Raw genomic sequence first — 13,288 nt, 5'->3', positions numbered from 1 at the left:
GCTCTGTCTTTGTGTCTGTTTGCTATTTCTTACAAGTAGCATTTATAATAATTTGAGATTGCGTCAAAGGCTGAACAACACCTTTGCTTTTTGTAGTAAACTCTTTTCTAATTCCGATTTACTTTTTTACAGGCATTCTTTTCAACTGAAGTTGCCATTGCATTAATACTCATAGTCAAAAGACATGTACAATCTCATACAGAGTTTCTGAAGGACTAAAATTACTTACATGATCCTACTGGACTGGTAAAGTTAAGCATTCTAAACCTTGAAAATAGCAAACAAACAAACAAACAACTTGCAAAAATTCTGGTAATCAAAGGAGGAGGAAAAGTTAGTCATTTGGTGGAGAGCATTAGATAGTTGTAAGGACTGGCATTCTTTTTGAGTAGAAAATGCATTTGCAGAAGCTAATAATATTTTCTGTAAAATATTGAGACAGTTAAATATTTTTCTGAAATGCACAACATTAACATAGGAGATGATTGTTTATAGTGTCATTTTAATGATACACTGAGTTCATCAGTGGACTGTATTGATGTTAACAACTTTAAGACAGTACAACACGTAAGAGAAAGTGCTCCTTTCAGCTGATCATAAGACTGCAGGACAAGCCTGTGAATTTGTGTTGATGGTCAAGCATAAATAAACAACCAATACTAATTCTGAACAGAATGGAAAATTAAAAGCGGTTGTAATGTCATACTCTGATGATTTACGAAACAAAGTTAGTGTAAACTTCCAAGAGTACTGTCTTCCAATTTTTTTCTGTCTAGAATTCTGCTGATTCAGTATTTCTGGAAATTTTCCATGAAAGTTGTAAGGAGTCAAAGTTATTTGAAAACACGTCAAGCCTTTATTGAGTATCTTAAAATGCTGCAATGGTAGTACTTTCAGCTTATCACAGTCCATGCATTAGTGGTAGTTATTTGGCTTGTAAGTACTCTTCAAAAGCTCAACTATGCAGTAAGTTTATGGTGAAGAAATTGTACGAGGCATAATGCTACTAAGTGTTTGGCTTGCAAGATGCTCATGAGAGCTGACCAGCAGCTCAACATTAAACTTAATCCAATGAGAGTGAAGGTGGGTACTGCTGGAGTTGGACTTAAATCAGATATGCAAATCTCAGAATGGATAGAACATACATTAATGATCTTTTTTTCATTGATTTTCCCAGCTTTTTTAGAACTTGTTTGTTTTGCTTGTATCAGAATTAGGTTACAACTGAATTCAGGATCCAGTTTCTTTTCTTTCTGATAGGAGAATGAGAAATAGCCTTCACATAAGTATTCTAGTAGGGATTAGTGGGACTTTTTTGTCTGTAGTACTAGACAACTGAAAACAGAAAAGGCTTATGTATGCTTTTCTTCCTAAAACAAGAAGCCTGTGGTAAGTATAATAGTATTTGTGGAGTGCAGTGTCACAATCGTTTACTAATACAAAAACAGCATAGTCTTTTTTTGCATCACTGTGCTCCAGTGAAATGTCACATTTGGCTTGCATAAAACCCTTGTTTCAAGAACCCGTTCATTTATTTTGTTCATATTCTCCCTGTCCCCTTCCTGGAGTACTACATTCAGGTGCCCAGCACAAGGACAGGAGCAGGCCCAGAGGAGGGCCATGGCGAGGATCAGAGGGCTGGAGCACTTCTCCTATAGGGAAGGGCTGAGGGAGCTGGGCTTGTTCAGCCTGGAGAAGAGAAGGCTTGGGGGGAGACCCTGTTATTGTCTTCTGGTACCTAAAGGTGTCAGCTGAAAATACGAGAGACTTTTTCTCAGGACAAGAGGGAATAGTTTTAAACTGAAAGAAAGGAGATTGATATCGGATATTAGGAAGAAATTCTTCTGTCTGAGGGTGGTAAGGCACTGGCACAGACTGCCCAGAGAAGTGGATGCTCTATCCATTGGAAGGGTTGAAAGCCAAGTTATCCAATGGGTAGTGTCCCTGCCCACAGCAAGGGTTGGAACTAGATGATTTCCAAAGTCCTCTCCAGCTCAAAATATTCTGTAACTGTGAAGATTGAAGGTTTTCCATTATTCCTTGTCTGATCGACACCTGTATTGGCAGATGTCATTCAAACCAAATGAATGGGGGTGCTGCAAAAGTATCTTCCAAGAGGAACTCACTGCAGGGTATTGTACAAAAGTAAATGTTATTCCCCTGAAACTCCAAACCCATTTACTACTGAAGAATCACTTGTCTGAACATAATGATTGCTGGCAAAATACTCAGCTACTGTTGTTCAAGCAACTAACCTTTAGAATGCTGTAAAAAAAATCGAAGAACTCTTTTGTCTAATTTACTTCTTAGATTATGACAAATTCAGCAGATATTTACTACCATGAATTCTGGATTATGCCCATTCCTACAGGTTATGCTTTTTGGATTAAAAATGCATGCCTATTGAAAAACAACATGATACAGCTCAAATTGAGAACATCGTTCTAATAATAATATTCAGTCCACAGAATTCTCTGATTCTTTAGTCACTGTCCATTTTTAAATGGAATAGTCAGCCTTCCTACTATTCTCTGTCCTACCTCTCCTAGGTATTCTTCCCTGAAGGCCTCATACAGGCATTTGTGTTTTGGCATCTCTGAAGTTTGTGCCCCAGATATGTCCATTTCATTTGAATGGTGCTGGAGATGAGCTGCTGTGTTTAACTGCAGGGCCAACATCCACTAAAACTACATCTACATGTCTGTTATGCAATTTGTAGAGTAGAAAGACTAGTAATCTGAATCTGATAAAATATGAGTCTATTATAACTGTATAGGAAAATTAACTTCAATATTGAAACATGAAGAATTGGGGTTGCAGGTTATTCAAATTGATGCTTACTTGCAAGGAGGCAATTCTTTGTGTCTTTTGTTGTTGTTTCTTGGTTGGTTTTTTGCTTGTTTGTTTTTTTGTTGTTGTTCGTTTTTGTCATCCATTGTCAAGTAGGAAAACTTACAAATAAGCAAAATAACATTTGACCATGCTACTGAAGTAGTTTGTGGCAGGGTCGTTTTGTTTTCTTCTGCTTGCTTTTCTCCTTCAGAATCAATAAGGGAAGGCAAACAAAATAATCAAAATTTGCCTCCTGTCATTGAGAAACTTAGTAAAACAGGTGTCAGAAAACAGTTTACACAGAAGATATTTATATGAAAACAAAAATAAAAGAAATAAGCAATAGAAATGAAAAGGGGAGAGAAGACTCAAGATAAACCATATAGCTGTGGTTTAGAGATACGCAGATAGGAAGAGCAGAAAGAAGGAAGATAGCACAAATCATGAGAAATAAAATGCCTTTATCTTAGCCTCACATCTGTTGTGGTGCTCGGGGGGGCTCTGTAGGTTAGAGGAGCACTGCACTGTATGAAAGTCTGTGGTTATCTTATGTAGTGGTAACAGACTCATTTCCCCCTTGCCCCACAACCCACCTCATACATGCACTCCCGCTGTTAAGAAAACTACTTACTTGTCAGCTCCAAGCATTCTGACCATTAGGAGAAAGAACAAGCTTTTTCTCAGATACTGTGAGTTACTACAGAAAATTGGCTGATCTTTTCAGACTCAGCCTTTTCCACCTCTTTTTCCTGTTTGCACTCCCTGGCTGCTGAAAGTCCTCTGTGACACTTTGGAAACAGCTACATCTGCACCAACGCAGGAGGGAAGATATGAAGTCTTTAGTAAACAGATTTTGCTTCTCTACACAAAGTTTTCTGATGCTTGACTTCTTACTATTTATTTAGGAGACCAGTTGGTCACCAGTTTACATAATGCCAGCTTTCCGGTAGCACCTGAACACTTAGCAAACTGTTTGCATGGTTTTTGCCTCACACTGATGGCATTTCATCAATTTTTGTTTCTGCATTAAATTTTTGTTTCTGAAAGTATGAGGTGGAAAGATGGTCCTTGGTCTGCCAACCATGTGCAGAAGTCATATTTTTTCTCAGAACTTTACCATGGAACTTTAGAGATGAACAAGCTAATGATGATGTATTGTTCAAATTAAGCATTTAACTTTCCAAAGCATATTGATGTGTTCGAATGCATCTCAACATGTAATCTTCCCTGTTCCTCCTGGCTGATGCACAGTCACAAGTTCTATTATGTGCTATTGGATTTGAAACCAGATTAATGTCTCAAACTTTTCTTTGTCAATAAGTAATATGGTATAGGGGTGAAAAGCAGCTTTTTGAAATTACTGGTGATTAGATTGCCAACAACCACAAATACCCCCCTGTGAAATTCTTCCATTGGCTTCTCATCAGTGCAAATGCATTGCACCCCTCAAATTGTTCATCCATTTTGCACTCGGAGAACAGAAACCAAGCCTGAAACCAGAAACTTACAATAGCATGATTATTCTTCTTTAGCATACTCACATTTAATGGACCAATTAAACTATTAATACATGGCACATCTCTCATTGGGATGATTATAATAAAGTATTACCATGGTTTCCCTTGGGGAAAAATCAGACTCCTTGTTCAAGGCCTTGGTTTGATTGTGCTCCTAGGGCTTGACACTGCAGCAAAAGAAGTATCGAGTGGGACTCGGGATGAAAATCTGCTTTCTTGAGGCATTGTTACCTCAGGGCAGCACAGGGCTGTCCTGACAGTCAGCACAGGAGCAGCATGCAGCAGCACACTGCTCGTGCCCAAGGATATTAGCTTTGATTTCACACCGCTTTTAATAACGATAGGTATTTGCATTGCTTGGGATTAGCTTTTTTTCTTTCTTGTTCTTAGTAAACAGCATTTTATTTTGCACTGAATTATTTGGGCCACAGGTCTTTGCTTAGAGAAAAACACATTTAAATTTACCTGGCAGTAAAGCATAGAGAAACTGAGATAAAAACAGCTTGCAGCTGTCATCCTGCTGTGCTTCCAGGCGCTGTGAGCCCTGCAGGTACTGCACTGATGTCTGCAGATAGGTCAGTTGAGCCCAGCAGGTATGTGGTTCTGAGCCTTGCAGATACGCGAGCGCGAGCCCCGCAGGTACACACTAGTGAGGGAGCAGTGCACGGCCGCAGCCCCTCCTGCCCTTCTCTCGCATCTCCTGCGCTCCTCGGGAAGAACCCGATTTCCTCCGTTATGTTTTGGACTGAACGTTCCAGGCAACCGTTCTCAGCGCTGAGATTCTTCCCCGTTCCAAGCTCCCTCTCAGACTGGGCCTGACTGCCTCGGACCCGGACCGGCCGTCCCATCGCACCCCGTCCCGTCCCGCCCCCCGCCCCGCGCGGTGTCACGTGCACGGAGTCACGTGCCGCCCGGAGATGGCCGCGGCGGCGCTCCTCAGGTGCCCGCGGGCCTGAGCGCGGCGGAGCGGCGTGCGGTCGCCGCGCGGCCATGGAGGTGTACATCCCCTCCTTTCGCTACGAGGAGAGCGAGCTGGAGCGGGGCTACACGGTGAGCCGCGCCGCCCCGGGCCGGGCCCGTCCAGCCCGCGCCCGCGAGTGGCTGCGACCCCGCCGGCTGAGGCTGCGGTGGTCGCGCTGGGATGGGGCGGAGGGGGCTCGTCCGGGCGGGGAGGCGAGGGGGGGAGCCGGGCTTCTCGGAGCCGGGCCCGCGGGCGTGCTGCCGCGGCCGAAGGCACCGCTGTGCCCGGGGAGCGGCCCCGTCCCGGCGGATTCCAGCGGCGGCCGCCGCCTCGGAGCGTTCTGCAGAAAGCAGGCAGCGCCGGCTTCTTTCCTCACGAGCGTTCGTTCGGAATCGCGTCCCCCAGAGCGGCTCCGTGTAGGTGAACGGCGTGGGGCGCTTCCCTCCTGCCGCCCGATGTGCGCCGCTCCGTGTTCTCGGCACGGGCAGAACCGTGCCAGGCTGTGCGGGCTCTTACCGCTCTGCGCTCAGCTCCGTGCCGCTGCCGGCGTGGTGGGAGGCTGTGCCTTCCTCGGGCGCAGCGCTTGTCGATTAAATCAAAGCCGATGCAAGTAAGGGACGTCATTGCACTTCCCCTCGGTTGGGTCATCATCTTCTGCCGCAGAGCCTCCAGCCAGACCCGAGAACTTCGGCGGCATTTTGCCTGTGTTTGGCCAACAGTCTGTGAGTACCACGGCTGGTGCTCCTCCTGCTTGGGCCTCCTTAGGGATCTGTGGTGGCACCGAGCGAGTCCTGTGCCGAGAGCAGAGGTGGATGTGCACTGCTGTGTGTGCACGAGCAGGAGATGTCCGGGCCTGCAGAGCAGCTCAGCCTTGCAGACCATTTCGGATGCATGCCGATAGAAGTGTGACCACAACCGTATTTCTGCCTCTTTCTTAAGCTTGAGTGTAAGAGTTGACCTGCAGCATGATTTAGAAGTATGAGATCATCTTTAAAACATGGTAGAGTATTTAAAACAGGCAGTCAATGGAATCCAGCACGTCCCTCATCCCTTATGAAGAAAGATTGAGGGAACTGGGCCTGTTTAGCTTGGATAAGAGAAGGCTGCGGAGAGACCTCATTGTGACCTTCCAATACTTGAAGGGAGCGTATAAACAGGAGGGGGAATGGCTGTTTACGAGTGTGGATAGTGATAGGACAAGGGGGAATGGGGAGGTTTAGGTTAGATATTAGGAGGGTGGTGACGCACTGGAACAGGTTGCCCAAGGAGGTTATGGATGCCCCATCCCTGGAGACATTTCAAGGCCAGGATGGATGTGGCTCTGGGCAGCCTGATCAGGTGGTTGGTGACCCTGCACATAACAGGGGTTTGAAACTAGATGATCATTGTGGTCCTTTTCAACCCAGGCCATTCTATGATTTGGTGATCCTGACAAATAAATGTCCCTTGGTTGGTTGAAATGACAGAGGGATGTGCAAGTTAGGAATATCACACAAAGCGTTGGTTTTTTTTTCTTATAGCAATATATATTTTTAATATGAGTTAGTATTTTTTGAATGTTTGCAGTCTGAATCCTGCTACCCAGAGGGTCTGTTTTTTTCATTTTACATGCATCAAGCTGTGTAAGTATCAGAGAAAATCAGAAATGAAACTATCCAGAAACCATAGAAATAATTTTGAAAGTGAAGATTTTTACAACACTATTATTTTCTGGTCAGTAGCGATGACTGAAGCTCATGCAACTGAAACCTGCTTTTAGCTCAGTAGAGATGGATGATTATTCCTGCGTGATTACCTTACCTCTTCAATCACATGAGGGGTCAGAATTTCTGTAAAACATCACATTGAAAAAAAATCATTCTGTAAACAATTGGATCAGTTCTAGGGTTTACCTGAATATGAAACCATACTAAAATGCATAGGCAAAGTTCCTCTGTGTCAGGCATACTTGTGGCAGAGAAGATGGAAGTCAGTGCTGATAATGATGGGGTGCTTTACTTTGAGGGCTGCCTCCTATTTTATGATGTTGGCGCATGATGTAAGAGGTGGATGGTGGTGATATTGCAGTAGAAGCTGAACCTTCTCACCAGTATTTCATTACACGTTGTTGCCATGTGACAGATGGCAACAGAGAGGCAGTCTGACAGAACTGGAAGAGCATACGAGGCAAATACGTAGAACTGAATTTCTTCATGCAGAAACAGTGGCACCCACTGACATTCCTTGACATGTGCTGAAGTTTACAGAGACCGAGCAGCGGATGAGAGCATGGCGAGGGGTGGGTGGTGTGTTTCAGCAGTAGTGACAGTGATGTGAAAGACAAGCCAAGTTCTGGATGGCCACTTACAGGTGTCACACCACGAAATGAAGAGTGTCTTGATCAGCTCATCCACTCAGATTGGCAGATTACAACCAGAGAGCTGTGTATGGAGCTGAATATCAGGCTTTGGTGTGTTGGATGGTGAGTACTTTGGAATATTGCACAGTTTGCACCAGGTGGCTTCCACAAATGCTCACAGAGGAACAGAGAGAACACTATATGCAAGTTTGTCAGGACCTATTGAAGCAATATGAGGCTGAAGGTGACAGTTTCCTGGATTCCATCATTACCACTGACAAGACGTGGTCTCACTTCTACAAGCCGGAGTCAAAATGGCAGCCCAGGAGTGGTGACATTGTATTCCCTATTGAAAGGAAAGTTCATGATGCAGCCCTCAGCGGGCAAAGTGATGTGCACTGTCTTTTGGGACAGGAAATGGATGAACCTTGTGGATTTCCTGGAACCTGGAAAAACTATCAACTCAGACCACTACATTGTGATGCTGACTAATCTGAAGGCTTACACTTCCAGAGTCATGCCAGGGGAGACAAACCTTTCTCTTGCAACAGGATAACACCAGGCATCGTACCAGTTTGAAGACTATGAAGTGTAGCGACAACCTTTTGCTGGACTGTCCTGCCACATATGCTTTATAGTCTGGATTTGGTGCTGTCTGACTTCTGTCTGTTCAGCCTATGGGTGATGGATTGTGTGGGCAGCATTTTCACAGCACCAAAGCCATTATAGCTGTGAAACAAGTGCGTCATCTCCACTAGTGCAGATTATTATGAGCTCAGTGTGGAGGCTCTTGTTTATCAATGGCAAAAATGCACTGCTGCTGGTGGTGACTGTGTTGAAAAAGAGTGTTCTGTAGCTGTGAATTTGCTCTATCAAACATCGTTACTGTGCTCTTTGTTGTAGTTTCCCTGGGAAGAAATAAGAGGCATTACTTTTGGAGCCATCTACATAAATAGCTTAAGTGTTATACCAAGCATGGTATAACTTCATGGCCGGTGCAAATGAGGACACCATAAACCCTCCTTCCAGCAAAACTGAAGTTGATGAGAGCTCTGTTCGAGGTAGGAAGATACTTGATAGGAAGAGAGATTTCCTTGAGAGGAAAAAGTAACAGAACAATTTTCTTTTGTTGAACTAAAATTTCACCTGGAGAGTTGGAACATGTAAATATGTCAAAAGTTCAGACCATGTAACCTCTTTTTGGGGCGGCCCACTGTGGGGTGAGTATTCAGAGCTGTGCTCTAAAGTATGCAAAGCATTGAAGTCTTTGTGATTAAGTAGATGTTTCATCACTTCTGAGCTATTAGGTGTGATGAATTGGAAAAGCTGAAATAAGAGAAGAAAGGGATGCTGTTACATACCAAATCTCCTTGAAATATAGGCTTTAAATGAAAGGAGATCGTTGCTATTCTGGAGCTCTGTACTATATCTGAGTGAATGGTGTTTTTTCTATTAAATGTAATAGGTAATTTAATTTCAATTATTTTATGTCATCAAGCTTGCATATGTTACTAACCTTTAAAACAGTATGATGATGTTCACAGAAGGGCTGCTTAACACAGCTGGTCTTAGAGAGGTGATAACTTGCTCCCTGGTGCAACTGAAACAAAGAATTATCAGAGGCAATGTGATTCAGTGGTGCAAAAGCACAACGGAACTGGAGGCATGTAGATGGTTCTGCTGGGTTCCCTGTTAGCAGTGTGCCAGGAAGTCATAGAAGGCATCTTCTCTGCTCTGTGCTTATCAAGGGACCATTGCAGTGAAGGAGGGCTTTAGAGGTATTACTGATCGTGGTGGTGGTGGTGGTGGCCTTCTGCATAGTGTGGATGGCTCTGCAGGCTCACAGTGCTTCGCTGGCAAATCTGGCCTTCTGCTTTCTTATCTGTCAGAGCAGGATCTGTTTTCTCTCGTACTCATCCTGCCACCATTGCACTGCCTGGAAAGGAGAGTGTTCATCCTTTGTTGTGAGGAAGCTTGATACCAACTTGCTGTTTAGCTTCCAGGTTGATTCAGGAAAAGAAAGGAGTACAAATAAAATAAAGGAAAAGTCTGCAATACAACACTTGAGGTGGTGCTTGGTCAACAGAGCAAATGAAGAGCTGGTTGCCTTCTATCTTTGTTTCAGGGGCTCATGCTAGAATGCTCTTCTCTACCATGAAAGCTTTTTTCTTTTTTCCCCAGAAAAATCTAGAGTAACCTTACACTTCTGCTCTTTTTTATTTTATTTTTGTGTATACGTAAAGTGGTGCAACAGAGTAAGGAAAATGTCTGTTTTCCTTGTGGACAATTAGATTTCATTGTCAGTTTAAATTGATGACACTAGCTTCCAAACTATTGAGCCTGTGCTAATAAATGCAACAATTGTTCATAATTTGGCAGTGAATGACCTTTAAATGTAGACGCTTACTAAGGATATCCCTAGGGAACAATTTAACTTCGAAATGACACCCGTGTGTTCTTGTTATCATTTAAATATGCTCCCTTTGTCAATAACAGAATAATAAATACTGGTTAGATTTCTAATGTTGATTCAGATGCTAGGAATCTTACTGAATATATTACTGTACATTTGATTTATATTGACCAAAAAATTTTTACAGTGGTGTACTGCTGGTCAAGGTGACATACGTTTAAACGTGTTCTAGAGCAGAGGTCGTACTTGACTGACACATGTGCTTATTGCGTTTTTAATTAACACTTTATTACTACTCCTAGAATTGCTCCTGGAGTTGTGGAAGCAAGGTACAACCTGTAAGATTGTAAAGTACCTTGGACGTTTTTGAGAGTCTGTAGCCTTTATCTGCACTGAAGCGGTGTTCTGATTACTAGAATCATAGAATCATAGAAACATAGAATGGCCTGGGTTGAAAAGGACCAGAATGATTATGTGGTTTCAACTCCCCTGCTATGTGCAGGGTCGCCAACCACTGGACCAGGCTGCCCATTTAAAGAATTTCTAAATATATAGACCTCAGTGATTCTTAGAGTAATTATCTTTAAATCTTAGCAGTCTTGGAATTCACAAATAGGAAGGAAGCCAATGAAACTTTACTTACGCTGCAGCTTAGTGACCACATTGTGTTTCTTACTCAATAGGCCACTGAGGACAAAGTTTGGTCCATCTTGATCCAATTTTGCTGAGCAGAATCACAGTCATCAGAGTCGGAAGGGGCCCTTAAAGGTCATCGAGTCCAACTCCCCTCCTCTGAACAGGGACATCTACAGCTCAGTCAGGAGCTCAGAGCCCTGTCCAGCTTGACCTTGAGTGTCTTCAAGGAACAGGACATCCACCAACTGTCAGGACCACCTTTTCCAGTTTCTCACCACCCTTAGAGTAAAAAATTTCTTCCTCACATCCAACCTGTACCTCCTCTCTTCAAGTCTGAAATCAGGGTCTTCACCTGACCACTATGACTGTTCAGACATCATCAAGAATGGCTTGGTGACTGCATCAGCCAATTCTTTCAGGACTCTGGGATGAGAAGCAGAAAAATCTCTTGAGGAGAGCTAAGGAAGCTGGCTGACCCAGAGGCCCGGTGTTGGAAGTGCTGTGCTGTCTGTTGGTGGAAGTGCTTCTGTTAAGTGCCCCTGTGGAAATGCATCAATGCAGGATTTCCAGCAACTGCATTTTGGTCATTTTTACTGTCAGCAAACATTGTTCTGTGTTATGGTTTTACAAGAATTGTGTGAGGAAATCTATCAACTTTTCATTTTCACTTCTTGTCAAGCTTTAGATTTCTGTGGTTTGAGGAAGACTAAAACTGCATTTTGTAGAGCCCTGTGAAAGAAGATTTTGATGACAAAGCAGAAGTGTTGTCATTTACTTTGAAGGTGACGTTGTATTTTTTAATGGGAAATGAAAGGATAAGTGTATGAAGTCTTTTAACAAGCTGTTTATTCTTGGATTTTCTGATGACAAATATCCTACCTGCAGGATACTCTTTCCTGGAACAGTCTGTTTTAATCTTATTATTTCTACCTAAATGCAGTACTATAAGCAATTCACATTTTGTAAACTAATACATGTTGTATGTTATTCTGTTTTAAATGAAACATTTTGAGTGCAAAAAAGGTGCTTGCATACTTCCAGGGTTTGAAATAAGCTGGGACAGAAATGGGGGCAGGACACTCTCCGTGCTCAGGTCTCTCCTCTATCCTTGCATAGCTGGCAGAGGGGAGCCTCCATCCCATCCTTAGCAGTCTCACCTCCAAATGGAAACCCATTGAGTTGCTTTAGGGTGCCTCCAGCTCAGGTGAAGGAGCTGTTTTGAAGGACAACCTAAAGGAAGAGTAAAATTTCATCAAAAATCTCTGACTAACACTTTGCTGAATGTTTACGGAGACCAAACTGTGAATGTGAGCACAGTGAGGGGGTTGGTGCTGTTCAGCAGTGGTGACAGCAAAAGTGGTCACTTCTGCTGGTACCGATGTCTACAGGCATGGCATGCAGGCTCTTATTCACTGGTGAAAATGTATAATTCATGATAGTGACTGTATTGAAAAATAATGTTTTGTAGCTGACAGTTTGCTCTATCAGATACTGTTGTTTTGCTCCTGGTTGTCATTTCCATGAGAATAAATAGACAGCAGTACTTCTGCAGTGACCTGCCTGAATGCAGGCAGAGAGAATTCATTCCTCTTTACTGTGTGTGTGCCAGGCAAGCCAAAAGGTTGGGCATCCCTGGTGCATCTCAGTGTTGGTGAATCACAGTTGAGATCGTGGCCTCTAGGTGGCAGTTGTTAGATCGCTTGCATGGTATGAAAATTCCTGCTTGAGAGGGATTAGCCACGCTGGTGGTAGCTGTATGCCAGTGAGGTGTTGTGAAAAATAGTGCCTGTCCTTAACCGTAGCATTAGTGTTTGACTGCTTTGACTTGTGTATTGGAAACAGTGTAGAGTTAGGATGGTCTTTATTCTCACCAGGCCTGAAAACTGTGAGATAAGGATTACTGATCTCTGTTATTTTATTTTATATATTTTTATCTTGCCCTGCAATTGATTTGCTTTTTAAAAATTGATTCTGCTTTTTGAACTGGAGCAGAGGGTGCTCATGTGCTGCAGTATCTCCAAATTGGAAAATAGTGAAATCTAAAGCGTTCCTACCACCTCCTACGTAAGGACAAAGAAAGTCTTGATTGTGTGGTGAAATAATCAATTCATCAAAAGCAAGTTTGTATTGATTACATGGAACTGCTTTTATGAAAAGTGACCATATGCACTTCAGCTAAGTGCCTTTACTTCTGCTCTTCCACAAGCCTCCTCTGTTTCTTTGGGTTTAGATTGCCTTCTTTTCAGGAAGAGGACTACTTGATCTCACATCTGCTTTGCAGTCCAGCTGTGATGATAATTACAATCTAACTTTATTGTCCTTTAGAGATATGGAAACAGAAAAACGTGTCTTCATTTTAGTCATAAATTAAAGCAGTAATATATCTGTAGTAATGTCAGAGAACGTTTTAACAATATTTGCTTTGTTTGAGAGCTGTGAAGAAATGGCTATTCAGGGAAACCAGTATAAAATAGATTTGGAGTTGAATGCTGCATAACTGTAAAACAGATTCAGAGCTTGGTACTGTGACATTATAGAATCACAAAATGTAATAGCCTATTGCCTTTCTGATGTTTTACAAATTTGAAGAA

The 13,288-nt window shown here is 42.9% G+C and overlaps 1 protein-coding gene across 1 annotated transcript in view; it reads left to right on the top strand.

Moving 5' to 3' along the window:
• The first annotated feature begins 4,929 nt into the window (after nucleotides 1-4,929).
• Nucleotides 4,930-13,288, top strand: part of SNX24 (sorting nexin 24) — an 80,253-nt gene continuing 71,894 nt past the window's right edge. Inside the window, exon 1 of the mRNA XM_031607162.2 lies at nucleotides 4,930-5,399. Within this exon, the coding sequence (XP_031463022.1) occupies nucleotides 5,340-5,399 (60 nt within the window). The 5' untranslated portion in view covers nucleotides 4,930-5,339. The remainder of the gene's footprint in view (nucleotides 5,400-13,288) is intronic.

Source organism: Phasianus colchicus, chromosome Z (genome assembly GCF_987193195.1).
Source record: "Phasianus colchicus chromosome Z, bPhaCol1.hap1.1, whole genome shotgun sequence".
NCBI lineage: Eukaryota > Metazoa > Chordata > Aves > Galliformes > Phasianidae > Phasianus > Phasianus colchicus.
Note: the sequence above shows the minus strand (reverse complement) of the source record. Positions and strands in the feature narration are given on the sequence as shown.